Source organism: Cupressus sempervirens, chromosome 5, assembly GCF_028749045.1.
Source record: "Cupressus sempervirens isolate cs-2001-9-10 chromosome 5, ASM2874904v1, whole genome shotgun sequence".
Classification (NCBI taxonomy): domain Eukaryota; kingdom Viridiplantae; phylum Streptophyta; class Pinopsida; order Cupressales; family Cupressaceae; genus Cupressus; species Cupressus sempervirens.
The window spans coordinates 56,211,759-56,236,373 of record NC_143122.1 but is presented as its reverse complement, the minus strand read 5'-3'; the positions used below and the strand labels follow the sequence as shown (position 1 = coordinate 56,236,373).

The 24,615-nt window shown below is 35.4% G+C and overlaps 1 protein-coding gene across 3 annotated transcripts in view; it reads left to right on the top strand.

The window, feature by feature from the left end:
- The window catches only part of LOC149554531 (uncharacterized), a 107,158-nt gene that overhangs the window by 70,210 nt on the left and 12,333 nt on the right, over window positions 1-24,615 (top strand). For all 3 annotated transcript variants that reach the window (XM_089828575.1, XM_089828574.1, XM_089828573.1), the window contains 2 exons: window positions 1,453-3,155; window positions 4,463-4,566. In XM_089828575.1, the coding sequence (XP_089684701.1) occupies window positions 1,453-3,155; window positions 4,463-4,566 (1,807 nt within the window). The remainder of the gene's footprint in view (window positions 1-1,452; window positions 3,156-4,462; window positions 4,567-24,615) is intronic.

The following is a 24,615-nucleotide window of genomic DNA, read 5'->3' as shown; positions in this document are numbered from 1 at the left end:
AATTTTACTTGGATAGTTGGCAAGAGATTTTGCACTTTGTTATCTATTAACTTTTCTCTTCAAAACAGAGTTGATAGTAAGAGACTTTGGGTTCTTATTATCAATCAACCAAATATAATTATAATTGTTGTCGTAGGAGTTGTTCTTATGTCAGCTTTTGAGCCACCAGTGTTATCGTAGCAGTAAGTACCTTGTGATAAATTGCAAGAAGTTTTTTTTACTTGATCATTTTTGAAAAAAAGAGTGGTCGATTCAGAGAACTATCCATCTTTTTATCTCAGTTAGGTTTATGTTGTAGTCACCCATGGTAAGAAGGGAGCCCCCCTATGGCTGGGAGGAGATTAATCTCACTACACCATTGTCTAAAGTCACCATTTTGTAAGTTGTGTTCTCAGTGACTTACAGAATTTTTAGCCAACATGAGGCATGTAGGAAGTTTTTTGTTTGAGGGGGAAGAACTTTCTCATGTGCTCTAATATCACTTGCTCCCAATTATACACCCTTTCCAACATGATATCATTCATCAACTTCACCATTTACATGGCTATGTTTGATGCCCTTCTTGACCTTGTGAGCCGGCTTTTAATCAATTCCATAATATATCTCCACTCCACTAAAACGATGAACAACTTTTTTTTGATCCTCGACTATTGCTACTACTCGATAATTTGCCCCTTTTTTGTGTAGATAGGTTGGGCTTGCAAACAAGCTTCAATGCATCTTTTTCCTCCATGGACATTTTGGATGAGGATTTCATTGTCAAATGGCTTTGGAAGGGAATGTCGAATACCCTAGTTAACTTCGTTGGCCAGAAAAAATACCACTACTATGTGTGGAAAGTATTGTATCATTTACTTTTGTGAATGACAATCATATTTTGCAACCATTATGTGTAGTACTAGTTAATTGAAATTGCAGAGGTTGAATACAATTATTAGAATTATTTTGTCTGCCTTGACCTTCGACAAGAAGTCTTTCACACAATGATCATCCAGAGTGCTTTCCCACTATGTGCAAAACTCATTGCCCATGACACTTTGAAATTTGAGGAATTGCACCATCACCCTCTTATTCTTCTATTGCACCTTTGGCTGTATCTTATTTTTGCCAGTGGATGTTGCCATATCTATCTACGCCGTCTTTTTCTTGTCCTTGGCTTTACATTTTACTGTGTAACTACCTATATTGGTATTTCCACAACTACCTTTAACCATCTTTATAATGGAGAACTTTAACCTTGTCGAGTGCCATATAGAATTTCGTACGGTCTCTCTTTGTTTATATGTTCCATACGATTAACTTGGATTCCTTCTGTATGTACAGTGTACAGTCTTTAATGTTGATCTCTTGTTAATTTTGATTGCTTTTGTCCAAGCTTTTGCCCATGGTAAATTATTTTTAGAATGTGTGTCCTTGTTTGTCCTGTCTGAATAGAAAATTTCTTTGCTGCAGTTTATCGGAGACATGTTTGCCAAGCCTACTGTTATTGGTCAGGACCTTCCAGGTACTGGCTTTCAAAGAAACAGACAGGGTGAATTTCCAGGTGCTACAGACAGGCTTGGTCAAGATGGTGTAGATGAGATGGCCACCTCTAGTCAGAATAAATATTTTCAATCAATGTCACAGCCTGTTGATATTCATCAGACTGATGAATTTGCTATGTCAAGTCAAAAGCCACAATTGATTGTCCCATCACAGTCTGAACGAGTAAACACATATAATGATGCACTGGAACCTGAATCAAGCTCAATAAGCGAAATAGCAAATGCATCAGTTATTTCAGGAGTCCCATTTGTTGATGAGGAAGAGCGCAGTTCTTCTTTTACACAAGAATCTGCTAATTTATCATCAGTACCAACTACAAATTTACAGACTTCCATGCATAAGGCTTATAATGAGAAAATAGTTGACAAAATTACAAGCAGAGGTAATGATTTTTCTGGTTCAAGCAGTTTCAGCAGCCATCTTCAGGAAACATTATTTTCTGGAGGTCTTTTTGATGATGAAGATGAGCCAGTCTCGTCTAATCCAGTTGAATCAGTTAATGTCTGGTTACAACCTTCTGTACCAGATAGACTATTTGGCACTCTTTCAGAAACAGATAAAGATGATGCCGCGACATCTTTAAACATGGGTACAAGTTGTAATCAAATTGAATGTACCCTGCCAGATGGAATGATCCAAACTAGTATTCAAGACTCTGCAGAAGATAAACTTCAATTTTCATCAGTAGAAAGATCTGAACAAACATTTAATATGAATGATTATGTTGACAAACCCAATCATGGTAATTATTCTTTGAAGGAAAGTCTTTCACTATTTCAAAAAGGGCTATTTGATGATGGAGATAGTGATGAAGATGATGAGTCTGGCGATCTTTTCAGAGCACATTCCACTTTAGGAGGAGAAAAGTATATTTCACATGAAGGGAAACTAGTTGGTGATGGTAATCTGTTGCAAGGGTTATCTGATGCTAAAATAACATCAAATTTTCCAAGTGAGATGTGTGCAAGTTTACCCGAGCAAGATAAAGATGATAAGGTACATAAGGTTGATTTAGAATCTTTTACAAGGACTGAAATTGCTTCACATGCAACTCAAATAATTTCAAGCATTTCAACCAGAATTCAGAATCCAGTAAATGAAAATGAAATGCCTGATTCAGATAAGAATGGAGAAATTGGTGTGCCTGGTAATTTGACGGAATATACATTTGATCAAGAAAAACGTCCTTTATCATCAACTTCATTACTGCTGCATAATCTGGAACCACTTCCTCCCTTTATTCCTGCAATTTTACCACACAATCAATCAGATGATGATTCAGATTCCTGGTCGAGCTCTAGTAGTGAGAAAGATGTCAGACCTAGCAATATTATTAATAAAATAGGCATATCAAACAGTGACTCTAGCTCTGAAATAAAAAATGATAAATATGGAAAGGAAGTTGAAGCCAAAGGCATCTCACATCCAGCAGGAGACACTGCTTCTGTCCTGCAAAATGAGAGCTCGGATTCCTCACTTTTGGACCCTAATAATGGCAACAAGGATAATGTACCTCATATTAAAGGAGATACTGTGCAAAAGGGCACCTCTCTTCCTTTCGGGCCAGCAGAATTTAAAGTCCTTTCAGCCAATAGGAATGGAGAAAACAGGTCCGTAATCAAAATTTTCATGGCTTTTGTATTTCTTATCATGGATATTTCTAATTTATTTGTATTTACTTCATTTGATTTCTTCATCTTGGTTCAATTTTTCTTTCAAATTTAAGAATGTTGAAGGTACTTTTTATTTGCATTTTCTTACTGCTATTTGAATGCGAGTAAGATCATCTTTTTGCATGCTTAATTAATATCTGAGGAAATAGCATATTTTTTTTACTTGTGTTTCTAACTTTGCTGCGTAGTTGTTCAATAGTATGTGAATTGAATATTAATAACACATTCATGGTAAACTAGAGCAGGTAAAAAGATTAAAAAATGCTTGCAAGTTGTATAGAAGTGTTGGGCTTTTTCAGCTAGGCAAATTTTTTGAATTTTCTATATTTAGTATTTACCCATGTAATTTGAATACCTTTTTTGATTTCGCAATCCTGCTGTAGGAAAAGTCTATTCTTATTGGTAAGAGGCTGTACATATTTCTGTGTCAAATTCTGACAATGCAGTGATATGTTTCTGGCAAGGGAAAAAGCTAGTAGATTAAACTAAAACAATTAAAAAGAGAATACGACATTGTTTGGATATATTGATTAGTTTAACAAGTTTCAAAATTTTAGCGTAAATAAAGCTGTGGATTCTACCAAAAAGCAAATAGCCCCAGTCTAGTACAAACTATGTGGGTGTTGAGTGTTTAGCTCCCTTAAGTCTTTGGTTAGAAACATTTGTGGCTAGGCCTGTTGCCTTACAAAGGGAATAAAATATGAATAGGTCAAAGTTTTTTGTGATATTTTGTTATGAACAGTCTGATTTAGAGCTGAATTTTTTTTTCGACTTGCTAATGTTATTCATAAATGATAGATAAGGTGAAACCATCTTCATACATGAAAGCATTGATTGGAACCTTTGCTTCTTGTTTTAAGCTGCAATTACAAATTAGGAGTAATGCCTTGTCAGATGTATAGCAATCACTTAGTAAGCTTGTGACTTACTATATAACATAGGCTATTGTATCTCAGGCGTATGTTTGAAGCAATAAATGGATTATGCTCTTTCCCTTCCAAATTTCTCTCTCTTTGTCCTTATTTACGCAACATTCAAATTTTATAATTTTCTTTCCATTAGAACATTTTCTAGCTTAGGCTATCTCTATATATAAGTAAATGTGATTTCTGTATGTTTCCAATGTGACCTTTTTAGTGCCATTTGTTAATTCTCACATATGGATGATCAGAATGGGAAATTGTTGTAGGATTTTGTTTTTTCATGTTCCTTTTTTGGTTGATAACTGGGCAATGTGCTTCTAGGCCGGAAGCAACACCATCTACAAGCATATCAAATTCATTATTTGAGGAAAAGGCATCACATTCAGTTTGGAGTGAAGTGGCACAACCTAGAGTAGACGATCAAGGTACCATTCTGGGCAACCCTTAACAGACATATCATAGCTCTTGTTACATTAATTCCTTGGTTTTCACTTCCAAATGATATGATTGTGCTTTGTTTTCTTTAAAAAAATATCAAAATCCTATGTGCTACATTTTTCATATTTGACTGCATGTTTATTTTTATAACATGTGTCGAGTTGCTACAAAAGCATCTATCATAAAAGCCATTATGGACCAGCATATTATTTCATGTGTATTATCATGAACAAATTGAATTTTTCATATAAGCAGAAAGAATTTCATGTATAAGTAATATTTGTTACTTCCCTTATGTTAAGGTTCTATGGTTCAAGATGTAATGTCCCCACTACTAGGGTTCGTATAGGACATTAATACCTACAAAATAAATGTTAAAATCTAAACAGTAATAAATTTAACTATTTTATTCTACCTCTATCTTAACCCCAACCATAAAGACGTCTTCATACCTTGATTGATAACCCTCTTGAGGATCCTTAGGTTCTTGGTTACTTCTCCATCTTCTATAAAGTGCTCCCTTCAAGGCTCTTCCTAGATTAGGTATTCTCTATCTAAGGCCCTTTATGACATATGCATATGTTAACATCTACGAAATATTCCGGCCTTACAACCATATTAAGATCACTATATTCCCAAGGGGCCTCTCTTGATCTTATATTAAGATCAGAATCTTCCCGAAGGGACTCCGTTGATCTTAACAATTAATCCTATTTAAGTTTAGCCTTTTTCTTAATACATCATATTTATGCATGTACAAATGTACTTTTGCATAAAGTATAAATTATTCACTAAGTAAACATTCTTACCTTCTTAAATAAACCATTCACACTTAACATGTGATATTCCCTTTATTCATATTATAATATCCATACCCTTCTTGATAATTAATAAACACTATACCTCTAGTTTGTTCAGATTCCTTTGACTTGTGGAACCAGGTCTGACTCCAATGCTCTGTCTGCGGCCTGATTACTGTACACTGTTCAACTCCTGAAACACTCACTGCGGTATTACTGTGGTCTTATCACCGCGGTCTTATCTGCCAGGTAATTGGGAAGAAAGCGTAATTTGGCAATCACTATTTAAGTCCGAATTTGATGCTCCTCCATTACAATGTAGGACATTAAATAAGTGTCTTGGGCCCTTACTAAGCGATGCAACAGTCAGCGTATGTCAGTGTTTGATTTGTTTATTACTAACATTGGTGTTAGTACCCTTTTATAAATTTAATATCATATGACGAAGCCTTGTTTGGTAACCACGCTTATTTGTGGTAAATCACATTCTCATGCCTAACGATAGTAATGGAGTATACCTATAAAAGGTGACATCCTTACTCTAATAGTATAAAGTGATTATATATTAAAATTAGTAATTGTCAATATTTTAATATTATAAAATTAAATAAAAGCTAATTCTTACATAGGAATAAATTGATTTGATTTGATTAGTAATTAACTAATTAAGGAATGAACAATTACTGATTATGAGAATATATTAGTCCAGTGCCATTATATAACTTAATACATAATCGAGGCCCATTGCACAAGATAGGAGTAATTAATGATTAGTACATTGCATTACAAATTCAGAGAAGGGCAAAGAACCTAAAATATTGTTATAAATTCTGATTGCCCTAGACAAAAAATTTGAGTAATGTCATCACTTTTCATTGGCTAAAATTTCCTTATGTTCCTCTTGTTTTTTATACCTAGTCCACAGCTCTTGTACCTGAAAATTATTGACATTAAATAGTGCAACCTTGCTTCATCCAAAGTTTGTTTTTCTTACAAACATTGGATGCATATAATATGATATGCACGCTATTTGATGTATGTAAAAATCAATTATACAGTTTGTCCATATTTCAGATTTAACTTTGAATGCTTCAAATTACATGATTTTTCTTTTCCTTATACTTGTTCAACAGCATCAATCTCATCTTGTAATGCATAATGATTTTTCTGTGGTTCAGGATGGGAGTTATTAATGATTAGTACATTGCATTACAAATTCAGAGAAGGGCAAAGAACCTAAGATATTTTTTATAAAGTCTGATTGCCTTAGGCAAAATTTTGAGTGATGTCAACTTTCATTGGCTAAAATTTCCTTACTTTCCTCTTTTTCTCCATAGTCCACAGCTCTTTCACCTGAAAATTATTGACAGAACTTTGTTTCATCCAGAGCTTTTTTTTCTTCTAAACATTGGACGCACATAAATGATATGCACGCTATTTGATGTATGTAAACCATACATTTTGTCCATATTCAGATTTAACTTTGAATGCTTCAAATTATATGGTTTCTCATTTCCTGTACTTTTTCAGCAGCATCAATCTCATCTTATCACACACACATAATGATTTTATCTTATTGTAGCTATTCCAAGATTATTGTTATACAATGTCAGACTTGAGCATCTTGGATAAACTTGTAAGCATTTGGAGCACATGCTTGTTTTGTTGCTTGTGTAGTGTCCCCTTCTCACACCTCAGCTTTGTTTCCCATTAGCTCATTGTCAGGTTCTTTTAGGCTATTCATTGATGATCAGGGGGTCCCATTTTTTTGGAGAGCTTGGGATTTTGTAACATCCCCATCTTCATGACCATTGGAGTTTGAGGAATTAGCCTATTATTGTGTCCCTCCTAGGCTAATTATTTTGGATAAAAGGTGTTGATGTTCGATAGCTTCAGTCAAATTTAACTATATATAATTATATATGAGATAATTTATATATGTGTTCATCGTATATGAGACATAAGTTTATTGTAATATGAGAGAAAACAATATAATAATATATATAACTATGATTAAAGTTTTTACTATATTAATTATCTAATTAATGAATGGACATGTCCCATGGAGGTTGCTACCATTTGGAAAATACATACCGAGAATATGGCAGTGCTTAGTACATTTGTAGTGATCCTGGAAAGCTCAACATGGTATCAGAGCAGGCTGCAAATGTGACAAAGTTGCAATTTCATTAAAAGGCGGCCTGTGATTTCCTTAAGAACACAATGATATTTGGATATTACATATCATTTGCTTGTGCAAAATATTTTGGATTGGAGCCCTTTATTTGTTTGAAATTGGTAGAGTAGGAATCGTGCATGAGAGATCATCTCCCTACTCACATACGAAGCGTTGTTTACTTGGAAGTTGGAGGTCTTTGTTTATTGAAGGCATTATATTCTCATCAATGATGATTGTGGGATAACTAACCCACATTGTTCGCGGTCTTTGTTTATCAAAGGCATTATATTCTCATCAATGATGATTGTGGGATAACTAACCCACATTATTCGCGTTAGTCTCAAACTGCAGTCAATCCTTCAATGTCGACAATGTGATTGTGCAATCAATGTACTGACTGTGGGCAGGATGAGAACCAATGAAACCTGACTTGGGCTTATGTAGTGAGAAAATGCCTCTGTCAGTGCCCACAAATGTGCTTGCCTGTGGTAGGGTCGGGATTTGATGTCTCATTTGCTAGTGCCCGATCTAAATGCCTTGCGATGTTGATGGTCAACAACAATGTTGAGCTTGCAATGTCTTTTGAGGAAGTAGCTCAGAATGTGGGCAGTCGGGTACCTTGAATTGGAAGGCTATTGAGAACAGTGTTACGGGACTCGGACTCGCCTCTGACTCGGAAAGGTCAAAATCCGACTCGGACTCGGACTCGGCGACCAGACTCGGGAAGGACTCGGAAAATTGAAAAACTCATGAAATCCAAAGATTTTTAAGGATTTTAAGATTGTTTCTTGCATCTTTTAGTCAATTAACATCAAATACACAATAATTGATATAAATAGAACCTACTTAATACACATACACAATTTTGCATAGATCACATAAGTATAAAAACAAATTTTTGAAGGAAAAAAACTGAATAACCACAATATAAAGTTCTAAACTATAAAGTAATAAACATAGTGTCACTCCAATATCAAAGATTCAAATGTCTACAACATTCATCGATTACAAAATCCATGGTATCAAATTCAAAGGTTCAAAACATATCTCAAAATAACAACTAGAGCCATCCTCTATGTCCTCCTACGAGTGCGCCTAAGATAAGTCATGGAAGACTCTAGAGCCATCCTCTCTGCCTGTGTCTGAGGCTGACCCTAAACCTCCTCCTCATTCTCATCATCATCATCCTCCTCACGCACATAATCCTCGTCATCAGCCTGGGATCCGTCACTCCTAGCCGCAGGGTCCACTCTGTCTCCTCGTGCTCTAGCCTCCTCAATTGCCATCGCTACTGCCTCATCCTCTCGATCCACCGGATCTACCCAATCCACATCTTCATCACTGAAGACAGGATCATCCACCTCTGTGTTCCACTCTGCATGAGGATCAACATTCTCTAATACAATCGGAGTTGTATCGGTGCCAAGGATCTGTCTATGGTGAAGGCGAAGGTTGTAGTGAACAAAGACAAGATTATTTAATTTTTGCACTGCCAACCTATTGCACTTCTTTGAGTGTATGTGCTCAAAAAGACTCCAATTATGTTCGCATCCTGATGCACTAGATGGCTGGCTCAAGATGCGAATGCAATCCTCTGTAAATTTCGCACCTTTGTGCCAAACATCTCCCACCATGCATCTGAAACAAGAAATTTTTGAATCATATCAATAACTTTGAATTTATCAAATTAAGATGGTAATAGAATTACTATTAGAAATTAGGATGTAGAATCAAAGATTTTTAGTGTTTACCAGGCATCAATGCTGTCCTATTTTTTTTGCACAACTCTCGTGCAAATAAGTCCCCTTGAGCTTTCTTAAATAGCTCAATCTCACGGACTTTATCTGTGCTAACTGTTGAATTAGGTGACATTTTCTCTATAACATCGTAGAGGCCGCTCCACACCTTATCATCAGCCTTGAAATGTGGGCTGAACTGCTATGCTGGATTAAGGAAGTAGGCCGTTGCATGTATAGGCCTGTGAAGTAGATTGTGACATCGTCTATCAATGACATCCCATATAGGCCCATACCTATCTCGATTCCTTGCAAAAAAAGTGCGAATAGCCTCCTTCACCCTATCCATGCCCTCATAAATGTAGCCCATTGAGGGCTTCTCTCCATCAGCTGTTCCTAGGAGAACAATAAGCAGCTTTACAAACTGCAATCATTATGAAAGTTGGAAAATAAATAATCAGCTTTAAGTTTTTTCTTTAAAAAATGAACAATAATTTATAACATAATTTCATAAACAAAATAAAGTTGAAATGAGGACAAAAAGGAAAATTACCATCACAATATCAGCAATAGGTGTCCAAAAAGAGGGCTCGTCAAAAATATGATTAGCTGTAGCAATCCCTGCAGTGGTCTTTGCATATGAGGATGCAAGCCACTCTTCACTAACAAACATACGTCTCAAACCTCCCTTTGAATCAAGCAAGGATTTCAATGTGAGGAAGTTGGTTGCAAATCTAGTGACCCCTGGACGAGACAACTCCCTTTGCTCATTGTGTTTCCTCATGAGGTTGAGGACCCATGTATGATTATATATGAATTTGCATGAACTCCAATTCAACAGTTCTTCACCAAGTAGGCCCTCGTAATTCGGCGTTGCTTATATTGAGGGTTGCAAACATTAAGCCACAAAGGCTAGATGTGCCACACAGATCTGGGTTGGTGCTTGCTGATGTGAGATTGGGCAACAAGTGAAATGACTCGGATCCATAGAGTTCAACTTAGGGTCTTCAATTCTTGCAAGTGCTCTGATCTGTGGTGTGTTGAAGATCAAATCAATGATGATGTGTGGGCTTGTTCTTGCATCTACAAAATGGGTGACACTCCAATGCCAAATCTGATCCACGATTTTTTGCAGTGTCACAAGGATCATATCAGGGCCTAGGATCAGACAATGTGATCCACAAATGATAGAAAGTGGGTGTGGGTTGTGCATGACTTGCAATGTGTGAGCCGATTTTGCATAGAAGGTTCTGGCTCATGTATCATGTTGTTGTTGCCGCAAGTTAGATATGATGTCTCAAACTAGGAAATGTAGAGTCATTGCAATGTGGATGTTGAGATGGATCATGGTGTGCCACAGATCATAGTGATGTGTACTCTTGAGCCTACATAAAGAGGGAAAGGGTGCGAGTCTATGACAGAGACGAGCCGTAGATCGCCGAGCTTGGCATCGATTGACGATCAAATATTGGATCTTTGTATCAGGTGGATCTTTGATTTGGACTGTCAGCCTCGTCCGTTTGTTTTCATTTGGGACGTAGGTTTAAAGTGACACACATCACCTTAGACCAAAAGGAGGCATGACCGAAAATAAGAATGGTAAGTTTGTATATTACTACACCAATCCGTTGTGCATTTCGAGGTTACCCATGTGAATAGTTAGTGGAGATTAAAAAAATATCATGTAAGACATCGATGGGCCCATGATTAAGGAATTTTATCGAAACTAAGAGAAGCTTTAGAGCCACAAATTTGCAGTTGGTGCATTCGATTCTTGAGATATGTGAGGTATGAGCCCCTTACTTTTATTATGCAATAACAATTAGAATATTATCATATATCAAAGAGTCATGTGATTAAAAACATGTTAGACAGTTAGAATATTACCTTGCACATATATGATAAGATGAAATTAAATATATGAATTTATACAATTGAGAATTATAATGTGAATCATGATAATAATAAGAATTTTTGTTGTTGGTAGTAATAGACATGAGTTAAACTACTAACATTCTTGTTTATACTATAAGAGTTATGCACCTTGATCTTTTCCTCTGAGAATGTTATTGTAGGAAGAGGGAGATTGCAATTGAGAGGGAACCTGACATTTCATTAGAGGCAACCTTGAAAGAGAGGGAGCAGATAAAGGATATGATTCAATCAACCTTTAGTGATCTCAATCATATTGATATTGATTCAGAGGGAGTAAACCATGTTGTGATGGATTCTCTAGTGATCAATAAATTGTAGCAGTCAAGAGGACTATGATTCATGAATATATTCCATGACTGTGATTTCAATGGGCCTACCCCCGGTGTACATCATTAGGAAGTGATGATTTCCAAATGATGTCACTTGTATTTGTAGAAGTTATTCAAAGGTGACGATCTTACAGTAATTTAATTCTCTATTATGATGGATATCTTTCGATATCTATGTAGATCATGATAGACTATACTTCACATGTTGGATGTTTATATGATAAGCATTATGAGAATGTGTTTAAATTGATGTTCTGGAGAGCCATCACATGGAATATTTGGTGAATATCATGCTACTTGATGTTCTGGAAGGTCATTACTCACAGTACTTGGTGAATATCTTGCATCTCAACATTTTGGAAGGTCATTACTCAAAGAGTATTTGGTGAATATCATGTATCCTGGGAGACCAATACTTATGATATTAGAAGTGATATCAAACATTTTTGAGTAATTTGTGAATATCATGTATATTGGGAGACCAATACTCATTATATCAGATGTGATATCAAACTTTTTGAGTACTTGGTTAATATAGAATGCCGATATTCTAGGAGACCAATACTCATGATATCAGATGTGATATAAAACCCAATTTGAGCACTTGGTAAATATCACATGTTGATATTTTGAAAGGCCAATGCTCTTGATATCAAATGTGATATTAAAATGGTGGATATCTTCTGATCAAAGATATCCTTAAAATTGTCCATTTCTAATATTACCAATGCTGTAATATTTCTCTTGTGCTTATTCTCCCTAGTGAAGAGGGAGTGTTGATGTTTGGTAGCTTCAGTTGGATAAAACTATATATAACTATATATGAGATATAATTTATATATATGTGTTCATCATATATGAGACATAAGCTAATTTTTATATGAGAGAAAACAATATAATGATATATATATATATATATATATATATATATATGATTAAAGCTATTACTATATTAATTATCTAATTAACGAATAGACTATTACAAATGTAAATGAAAGAATATTTGATTGATTAATCAGAGATCAAATGATCTATATATACAAAGAGGAGAGTCGAATATAATAGAAACATTCTATTATAGACTACATCTAAATATTAGAAACATTCTAATATTTATAGAGATACAATAAGATACAATAGTGAGCATTAAAAAGAAACATAAAGATTATTCTAATACCCCCCCTTAATGCTCAATCTATTTACTACACCAATAGATCCCCTGAATTTAATAAATTTGTTAGGACCAAGGGGTTTTGTGAAAATATCTGCTAATTGCTCTAAGGTAGGGACATAGAGTAATTGAATAGATCCATCTTTTACTAACTGTCGTATGTAATGGCAATGAAGGTCTATGTGCTTGGTTCATTAATGAAACACTGGGTTCTTGGCAAGTTTGAGGACTCCTTGATTGTCTGAAAGCAAAGAAGTCGGACCTGCTTGAGGAATATGTATATTTGCAAGCATCTAACAGAGCCAAACTACGTCACAAGCTGCCTTGACAGCTTCTCGATATTTTGCTTTTGTAGAGGAGAGTGCCCATGCCTGTTGCTTCTTATTGGTCTAGATCCGATACTGAACACATAACCAGAGGTAGATTTCTTGTCATCAACTGAGCTGAGGAGTAGCACTCCTTGTGTAAAGAAGACCATAATCTGAAGTACCATATACATAGCGCAACACACATTTCGCTGTAATCCAATGATCAATCTTGGGGTTCATCATGAACCGTGAGATGTAGCTAACTGCAAAACTGAGATCAGGTCTAGTAGTAGTAAGATAGATGAGACTACCTACTAGTTGCCTGAAGAGTGTTTCATCTACAGGAGGAGAATCAGATTGTGCGGACAATTTCAGACCAGTCTCCATAGGAGTGGAGGCAGGTTTGCGATCCTGCATTCGAAACCTGTCAAGCAAATTTTTGGCATACTTGGACTAAGACAAAAAAATACTGTTGTCAATTTGCTGAACCTCAATACCTAAACAATAATGAAGCAATCCGAGATATGTCACATCAAAAGTTCTGCATAGATCTTGTTTGATTTCTAAAATCAAATGTTCAGAACTCCCTATAATGATCAAATCATCCACATAGACAACAAGAAAAAGAATATCATTACCAGAGTGTTTAATATACAGATTACTATTTGACGGGCTACGCTGAAATCCTTGAGCAACCAAGTACTGATCAATCTTTATGTACCAAGCCCAAGGGGCCTATTTAAGACCATAGAGGGACTTCTGGAGTTTACATACTTTTGGTTCTGAACTGGCAACCTTGAAACTTGGGGGTTACGTCATGTAGACTTCTTCTTGTAATTCACCATTGAGAAAAGCACTCTTCACATCCATCTGATGAACTTTCTAGCCATACTGAGCTGCAATGGTAAGAAGCAGGTGAATAGTGCTCATCTTGGCTGTCGGGGCAAAGGTCTCCTCATAGTCAATGCCTTCGCGTTGGGTGAATCCTCGAGCAACAATTCTGGCTTTGTATTTGTCCAAGGTACCATCTGCATGGTACTTGACCTTATAGACCCATTTATAGCTAATGAGTTTCTTCCCAAGAGGGAGATCTGAAAGAATCCCAGTGTGATTCTTTTGAAGACTCTGAAGCTCAGCTTCCATTGCCTGTTCCCATTCTGGAATTCCTTTGGCCTCTGCATATGTCTGGGGCTCAAGGATACTGTGGATGTTGGCCATAAGAGCAACATTAACTGTGTTGTGCTGAATGCTCTTATTTCTGGAGGTTCTTCTCTCAATGAGTTCATTAGGACAAAGATCACTAATTGCTTGAGCTCACCATTTTGGCCGAAGAGTCAAGGAGCCAATATCAGATGCTATCGGAATAGTTGGATGAGGAGTAGGAGCAGGAGCTGTAGTAGTTGGAGGTGGTGTATCAGTAGCATCAGATGACTCATAAAATAGAAGGACCCAAGTCAGAGTGTGCTGAAGACTGAATCTCAGAATGCAGCGGGGAGGCAAAGAGCTGAAATGGTCTGAGTTCCTCATCAAACACAACATCACGATTGAAGATTAAATGATCAATATTTACATCAATCAATCTGAAGGCCTTATGTGTGTGACTGTATCCTGTAAACATGAGTTTTTGGCTTTTGGAATCCAACTTAGTGCATTTGGCATCAGGAATTCATACATATGCTAGAGAGCTATAAACTTTCAAATGGTTGATCATAGGTTTGCGACCAGACCAAGCTTCCTCAGGAGTTTTATGGTTAACTGCATGGGTGGGTGACCGGTTTAGAAGATAGACAGCTGTCGATACTGCTTCTGCCTAATATTTTTTGGGAACATTTCTATGTTCTAGCATAGCCCTAGCCATTTCTGTGAAGGTACAGTTTCGACGCTCTACAACACTGTTTTGCTGAGGGGTGTGAGGTGTGGTGAACTGACGTCTAATGCCATGAGTAGTACAGAAGGCAGAGAAAGTAGAACAAAATTGCCTCCTATTATCGGTCCTAAGAGTAAGGATGGGGGAACCAGACTCTTTTTTCTACTAGGGCTTTAAACTGCTGAAATATAGTAAAATCATTTGATTTTTGCTTAAGAAAATATACTCACATTTTGCGACTGAAATCATCCACAAAGAGTAAGAAGTACCTGTTCCTAGTAACAGAAGGAGTATTCATAGGACCACATACATCAACATGGACCAGTTGGAGTACTTTAGATGCTTGCCATGATTTACCATCCTTAAATGGTGTCCTATGTTGCTTCCCTACTTGGCAAGCTCTACAAACGTGATGGTTTTGGGTCTGGATATCAGGTTGGCAATGGACTAAATTATCCCGAGCAAGTTGTGCTAGATATTGAATGTTCAAGTGACTGTATCGTTGATGCTAGAGGTCCCTGAGAGCGGATGATTTGGTGATGAAGGCATGCTCAAGGGAATCGCCTGAATCTACAAGCCTATAAATACCATGATCCTCAAGACCGACATCAAGTGTAGTGCGAGAAGCATGATCAATAATTGAACACTTGTTTCTACTGAAAAAGACATCCAGTTGAGGGGAGTGATTTATAATTTGACTAATAGACATAAGATTATGTTTCATGTGAGGAACATAACATACATTGAGGAACATGAGTCTTCTTCCTCCGGACTGAATTTGAACATTGCCATTGCCGACAATATTGTATTCTTCACCACCTCCAAAAATACTGAGTCAGAACAGGGAGTGAATTCAACAAACCAATCACGCCTGTGAGTGAAATGTCGAGAGGCATGAGAATCTATGTACCAGGCAGAAGATTTCACATGATCTACAGGTATACTGGCCATAAAGGCATAGTAGATAGATTTTTTTTGCTCTGAGTGTTGGGCAGCATTGGCTTGCTTTTTAATTGAGTTCGACTTCTGATGCTACTGATATAGATGCTCATAATATATGAATATCTCAAATGGCACAAACTTCGAGGTGAGAAAATGAAAGATCCAGAAAAATCGGAGTACCCAGAAGAGAGCTCGCAAGACCCAAAAATAATATGCTGTCGGAATTCGGATCCGCTGGCTCAAAATTGAGGCACAAAAATCGAGGCACCTAGAAAAATTTGGCGACAACCCATTTGAGATCTCGGAAAACCCACCAAGAATGTGATCAAAAAAATTTTCCGACCCCAAAAATTAGAGTTTTGTGCAAAACCCTAGCCGATAGCAAAACAAGCTCCAAATAATGGCAGAATTGAGAAGAAACGTTGTAGAACCAGACCAAAAACCGATCGGATATGAAAGGTGACAAAGGCTATATAAAGGGTGCAACTTGATTTGGGAAAACACTAGAGAAATGCAAAGTCGGAAGCTACCATATATCACCAAAATGTGGTGCAAAAAAACCAGAGACTAGATGTGATTTTTCCAGTCGTGGGTAGCAGAAAATCGCTCGGGATGCAATAGTTTCCAGTCGTGAGTAGGAAAACACTCTCGGGATGCAGTCAAATGGTCGAAACTTCGCATCAACGAACCACAAACCAGGGAGCATTCAGGTTGCAAACAAATTTGGTGATATTTCAAGGTGTACTTTTTGGTTACAAATCTCCATGATTCGAACAGATGATACAAAAAACAGAAACCCTAGACGGGTTTTTGTGAAAGATCAGAAATAATTTCATAAAATCTTAACAAATAGTTTCAATAGAAATTATAAATTTTTCGAAAAAAATTGAAGCATTGGCTCTGATACCATGTTACAAACGTAAATGGCAGAATACTTGATTGATTAATTAGAGATCAAATGATCTATATATAAAGAAGAGAGTCGAATAAAATAGAAACATTCTATTCTAGACTACACCTAAATATTAGAAACATTCTAATATTTATAGAGATACAATAAGATACAATAGTGAGCATTAAAAAGAAACATAAAGATTATTCTAATATAGACATGTCCCATGAAGGGACATGTCTTTTCATGGCTTATTCTCACTGTATATATAAGAGGTCGCTACCATTTGGAAAATACGTACCAAGAATATTGCAGTGCTTAGTACATTTGTAGCGATCTTCGAATGCTCAACAAAGGGTCTTCTAAGGTAAAGGTTCTTAAAATGGAGGTTCTTATCTTCTCCATAATTCTGTATGTTTCAGTTTGGTTATGCTTGACTTAGATTGGACTTGGTTTGCACTCAGTTTCATATCCTTACTATTTATAGTAAACCTGGCGTTGATGAAGGACCCTTTCTTTTTTCACTTTTAGTAAATCAATCTTACTGAGAAAGGATGCAGTGGTTGACTCCTTGGATTAGACGGTGTTAATGTATAGTTCAGTTAGATAAAATAATATTAGGAAATGTAATGATATACATGTATGTAATGTATATATTTGTATATTATTATTATTGTATAATAAATTTATATAATAATATTGATATAACTTGAATCATACAATAATGATAATAATAAAACTCGTGTTAATCGACTGTTCTATGAAACAATTGTTTGAAAGTCTAACATATAATAAAGTGACTGACTGCCCATGCAAACTCGATGGCAATTAAAACCATTGTTTTGTTTTATTAGAGTGTTGGTGACGTGGAGAGTCACAACTCGATGAGATGTGACTCCACGTCGGTCACCCCATCGGGTGGTGTCTTCTCATCATCTATTTCTAGCAGGTCAACCTGCATTATATGACCATCAAACACATCTTGATTTGCAGTCTTCAACATCTGCACACTGCCCGATATAAGTACATTCAGTCTAAACTGCAAACTAATCAAAGACATTAAAAGGCGGGTCACTATGCAGCAGCATTTATCACAAGTGATATATCACTGAAGATATTAATACCAATCACAGAAGGTAGTATTATTATAGTGGACAATATCGACTATTGGTGACTATTTATAGTTATTGTGCATTATATCACCCACAAACAAGAATATTTTATTATTCTTCATATCATAGTTTTAAAGTTGTAGCTTACACTTGTAGTGCAGAGGATATAAATAGTTTCAGAGTCATAGTTTATATCATATTATAGAAGATATACATATATAAATCTTTGCATATATTATATCAGAGGATATACAGAGTATAGCAGAGGTTATTCATATATTTGTGCATCAATAAACATTTTGATCTTGACAAATTGTGGAAATATATATATATATATATATATATATATATATATATATATATATATATATATATATATATATATATATATATATATAGAATTCTTCTTTAATCTGATCATCAATTTCAACATGCTATCAGAGAGGTTTATGAGATGATCATGATCAGATTTACTTAAATATTCTTAAATCCCACATCTGTCAAAATGGTGAATGGTATGAGGTTAGAAGACACACTCGAAGGTGACTAAAATTTTGCAGCTTGGAAATTGTGAATAAAGTTGATCTTGAAGAAGCATGATCAAAAACAGTATATTGAAAAATCAGACCCACCACCCAAAGGGAGTGATGAATTGAGTAGATGGGAAAAAGACAATACTAAGGCCATGAAAATATTAGTGGACGGGGTGAAGGATCATCTACTTCACATCATTACAGAACTAGACACGACATATGATATGTTCAAAGCACTTGAAGAAGTGTTTGAGATAATACCACCATAATTCTCACACTGAAAGACAAACTCTGCAACATTAAGATAAATAAAGGAGAACCCATTGCTTCATATTTCATGAGGATAACAGAACTAAGGAACAAACGCTCTACAATTGGTCACATCTATGATGACAAAGAATTAACCATGATATCAAAAGGACTGCCACCATCGTGGAAATTTTTAAGACAAGGAGTATGTTCTCGATCCAGGCTTCCTAAACTTGCTCAACTAAAGGCTGACTGCATACAAGAGGAGTGCATGTTAATGTCTCAAGATGATACTTCTAGTGAGGTTGATATTCAGATTCTCACAACTCAAGTTGATAAAAGGAAGAAACCTAAATTCAAAGGGAAAAAGAAACATATAGATTACTCTAAAATGCAGTGCTTTAGATTGACAACTATGGTCAGTTAGCATATATTTGGCATTCAAGTGAGCTTCATTTAGAAGTTCTATTTGTACTTAAAAGTGAAGTAGTTCATGTACGGTTTGAACTTTGAAGGATTGGAAGGTATATCTACAGAAGACCTGGAGATTCATTCTTGGCAGCCATTCTATATCAGATTTAACTATTAAATAGCTGCTATAGTACCCATGAACAATGGCGCTACAATGCTCTGAACAATAGCTGCTACAGTAATTTCCTCTTGGCACGTGGGGTTTATATCAAGCAATGGTTAAAGTTTGTCAAGTGCAAATTACATACTTGTTGGAGAATATTTATGGGACTTTGGTTGACAGTTTAAAGTTCCAAAATTTGTTGACATAATAGTTTTCAGACCTGCAGTTCATTCCAGATTTTTTTATTCCTTATATATGTGAGTATTTACATTGTTATTACTTGCATCTCCTTCAATTAAAGGAAGTTTCCAGTTAACATGCCAAGTGTTTGTGAAAATGCCCTTGGGCTGTAGAGGCACATTTTACATGTAGAAATCATATGTTTGCATTTGAAGAATTAAAAAAGATTTGCATTTTTATCTTAATACTTTGCCTGGATATCGAGTAATCATTTGCAAGCATCTAAACTACATTCAAAACAGTTCAAACACTTTGAAGCACTTCGAATAAGTTTTTGATGGGTTTATCCTAAGGTGTTTCCTTGTGATTCAAAGCACTCCTTGGTAGGCGCATTTCACAAGCTCTTTTGTAGTTGAATCCCCTATAGATGTGTTGTCCTACATTTTGTCACCACAAAATGTAGGTAATAGTATGAAATTTTTTCAAACTAGTTTCACATTTCTGTAAGTTAAATTTGTTATTCAATTGGTTAATGTTGATCAATCAATTAACTCCAATTCACATAGCAAATTCTTTTACTGAAGGTTTTCATCAAGTCTTTTTTTTTTTTTTGTTTGGCGTGCCTATACTTTATTTTTGAGGCCTTCATCATCATTTTCTTCATTTTCGAGTCTGTGTCTATTGGTTTTTAGTGCTTTGGTTTTGCTTAAGTCATTGTTTTCGGTTTTCCCTTCGATTTGATCTATCTTAGGGTTTAATTAGAGTTGGAAATCAAAAGATATGACCAATCTAGTGCCCAAGAAGTGGACTTTTTTGATGCAATTGCACGAATTAAAAATATCATGTTATATTTTTAATTTGGCATTCACTTTTTGAAAAATATAACTTAAATTTGCTTAATGTTATGTTTTTAAGTTACTTTATCATTTAAATTTTCGCTTAAAGTAATTACAATGCACTTTATGTTATATTTTAAAGTTGAGTTTGTTTTTTGTTTTTTCACTTAAGTGACTATATTAACTATATAGTTCAATTTGATTTTTGATATTTAAATCAAATGCTCTAGTAAATATTACTTATTAAATGATATTTGCATATTATATTGTTAATATGATAATGGAAATATAATTTATGTCTGACTTAAGTAATATTTTATCAAAATTAAATTGACATGTGCTTAATTGATCATTTAAGTTGTGTGCAACATGTAAATGAGGAAAATATGCAATAGCACCTAAAAGGTGCGTTTTGTATGCAAATGCATGTAAACTCAACTCAAATGTGCAATGACATTGAAAAGTTGAGTTATATGTATATGCACCAAAAAGGTGCTTTTTTGCCTTGAGTTGCATATGCAAGTAACAAACACACGCAATCACACCAAAAAGGTGTGTTTTTTACCAAAGACATGCAAACACATCTTATAAACCCGTTTTTGGGCAAAAAACATGCATTTGCACCAAAAATGTGTGTTTTTGCCTTGGGAGAGCACATTGCAAATTTTTAGAACATGTGATGGCCTCTAAAAGGTACGTTTGGGTCTATGTTGCATATTTAAAACATGTAATGGCCTCTAAAAGGTTTGTTTTGCATTCAACTTCATGCATTTGCTCTTCCAAAATCCGTTTTTGAAAAGTTTCATGACTTTGGCCTCCAAGAACCCGTTTTGGTGATTTGTCCTAGATTCCTCCATGGAATGACTTTTAAAAATATCTAGAAGGGACATTTTTGCATTTTCATGCATTCTCCTATTAAAAATGTTGGATTCTTTGTGAAAAATGATGCATTTTGTGGCATAATGCAGCCACATTTTTGACCAAAAAAATCCATTTTAAAGTGATTAAGAATCACGTTTTTGCTTATTTATCCATTTGCAATGCACTAAGGATCACGTTTTTGCATTTTGAAGTGAAAACAATTACATGTAATGCATTTGGAAATCCACTTTTTTTTCCCAAAAATTCACCAGGAACTTGCATTTCTTAAAAGCGTTGAAGTTGGGAGCAATTTTAGGGCACGTTTTTGGCATTGTGCATAGAAAACACTTATTTGGGTGCTCATTCAAATTCCTCTTTGTAAGGTTGAAAAAATACAAGTTTGTTTGAGAAAGTTTCAATATTGGAGCTTCTTTTTCCTTCATTTTTGGCACACAATCATAATGTAAGTGGACATTTTCCTTTTTGCTCACTAATTTGTGCTTATCTTGCTGATTTTGTGGATATTTTAGTTTGATGCTTTACACTTCTTGATTTTGATGCCATGGAAAATGCAATTTTCTTTTAAAAATGATGAAATGGTTCATTTTCATGTTTTTGGTTCTTTGCCAAACTCCAAATTCGAATTTGCGCGTTGAAGTGGCTTGCTTGTTGACATGTTTGAGTTTTTTTGCCAAAAGTACATTTCTCTTTTGTGCTTTGTTTTGCTTGTTTGCTTTTCGATTTTTCTTCATTTTGAAGAAGTTGCAAGTTCTTTCCCAAGATCTTGATCATGTTTCATTTCACTCCACCTTCCATTTCATGCTAGAGCATCATTTCATTCCATTTCCATCTTTCTATATGCACTTACATTTCATGAGCAAAATACATGTGATTCCACTTCTCATGTCATTACATAGTTCATCTCATCCGTCATCCGCACGTACATGTAAAGCTCATTCTCTATCCACATTCGCATGTCATCTCACTTTCCGTTCCTCATTACATGTTGCATTTACATGTAATCCATTTTTCGTGTAATGACATTTTGAGAACCCAAAGTCACTTTTAAAAAAAAAGGTCAAGAGCTTTCATTCACACGCATTTCCATGCGTTCCACCTTCACGTCTTAAAACATATCCATCTCCTTATATTTTCCCACTTTCATTTGATCTGAAGAAGTCTCTTAAATTCAAGCTGAAGGGTGGAAAAGGACTTAAATCATCTAAGATCCCTGAACCAATTCAGGAGTCAAAGGAGGAATCAAAGGAACAATCAGAAGAAGAATCAGATGAAAAAGATGAGGAAGAAGGGAAGTTATGATCATAACTTTCCCCAAAACCTGTACAAACTCGTGCACCATCCATGCATGAAGCACCTTTTCTGGATGAGATAGATGATGATGTGGTTTCATTTTCCATTGTTTTCACACCTTCCATCACGGCTTTAGAAGTCGACACATTGGCTCTTCCTATATCTTCAACAACCCCTCCCATTTTAACAAATGAACAATATGAACATTTGGGAAGCGTGTTCGAAGATTTTCCAACTTTCACAGAGGGTCAAGTTTCTCAACTTGATACATTTCTGTTAGGTTTTGAGTTATTCATGTAGAATCCTCTCATCACGCACTTATGAATTCAGCTGTGCAAACTAAATCTTGCTCAATTACAGTGGAGATACAATTATGATCAATGCCAATGTCTCCACTGTACCTGCTTTCACAGATGCAAGTTTCAACTTGCCTGCATGGTTGAGAAGGATCACAATGAAGAGAAGGAAAGTGATTGTACGCCCAGATAACCTTCTTATAAAGAAAACTAAGTCCAAATCTTTGAAAGATAAGATTGTTTCAAGGATCTTAGTTGATTCAGAGAAAACTAATGAAACATATTGTTTTTCTTGGGTCTTAAACTAACAACTAACATATCAAAGAAATACAGTTATTACTTCATTTTCATAGGAAGACAGTTATATCAGTTATGTTTATGTGAATGAGATTAACGGTTACAATCATTTAAATGAAAATTTCACAACTAACATTTGAAAACACCATTAATGAATTTACAATGGGAATTAAAATCTACATACCATGGAATTCGAAACCGAAATCAATCTAGGGATGCTTTTGCACACACCCAGGTTAGTCCACAAATACTACTTAGGATCAAATGACGATAACCATCCAATACCACTATATCAAAATCAAATGACAATTACCATCACATACAACTATATTAATTAGGGAATCAATTACCATTGAATCGTTTAGGGCATCAGATACCACTATCATTTGGGGCTTCAGATACCAGTGTATCATTTAGGGCATGAAATACCACTGTATCATTTAGGGCCTATTTGGTGAGCGGAATAGGAATACGTATTCTGGAATAGAACGTATTCTTGTTCTCCGTTTGGTTTAGCTAATATTTGATGGGAATTCACGGACCCGATAATTTATGTTTTCTAAAATAAAAAAAATGGAATAGGAATACGTATTCCAATAACACCTATTTTGGTGGAATTGCAAAACCCCATTTTTGGGCCAAAAATGGAATACGTATTCCATTTTTACTTTGTATTCCAATCTCGTTTTGGTGCATCCAAACAAGGAATTCAAAATTTTTGGAATACGTATTCCTATTCCGCTCACCAAACGGGCCCTTAGGTGATTAAATACCAATGTATCGTTTGGGGCATTAGATACCTTTGTTTCATCCCTTTTCTTCCTATTGCTAACTGTGGCAATAACATAAGATTAGAAGATATGCTCTTAATTATTATTCTAATAAATGAGAGACTGAAATAACAATCCTATAGATATATTCCATATTTAGTTGGAAGGTCAACCGATCTAAATAGTTACCAATTATATTGACGAGAAGAGTTTCTTTCATTAAAGAAATAACAGAATCAATGATATAAATCAATCCATCATACCTTCTTGTATAAACATCATAAAGGTAAAATACCTATTCCCATCAAATGTTTGAATGCTTATCTTTTCTTTGTCTGATGCACGTCTTGAAATCTTGAGGAGAGGAGAAACATTCTCCGGGGCTTAACCTTCCAACCTTGGACCATAACTTATCCCTACACAATCTCTAACGATAAAGGCCTTCCTTGGTAAAATCTAGAAATAAAATGGAGTTTTGTTGGACGCTAATAATCAGCTCTTCCACGGAATAAATCTTCAGGCGCAATCTCAGTGTGATTATCAATAACGTTTTCAGCAAAATATCAATAAAAAGGCAAAATGTTGCAAAGAAAAATGCAATAGTTATCAGGGAATGTAATGTAGGGATATTGTGTGATATATGCAGAGTATTGGTTAATATGAAAAGAAATTGGGTGCTATGAAAAGAAATCGGGTGATATGTTTTTATGCTTCATGATCTCTCTCAGCTTCATAATATAAGCCGTAACTTATAAAGAAGAGACTTGGCTCTTGATCGCCAATAAAATATGCCAAATGTGCATTTTGGTTTTTAGCAAGAAATATGAATAAATATGGAAAAAGATTTGAAGGTTATAA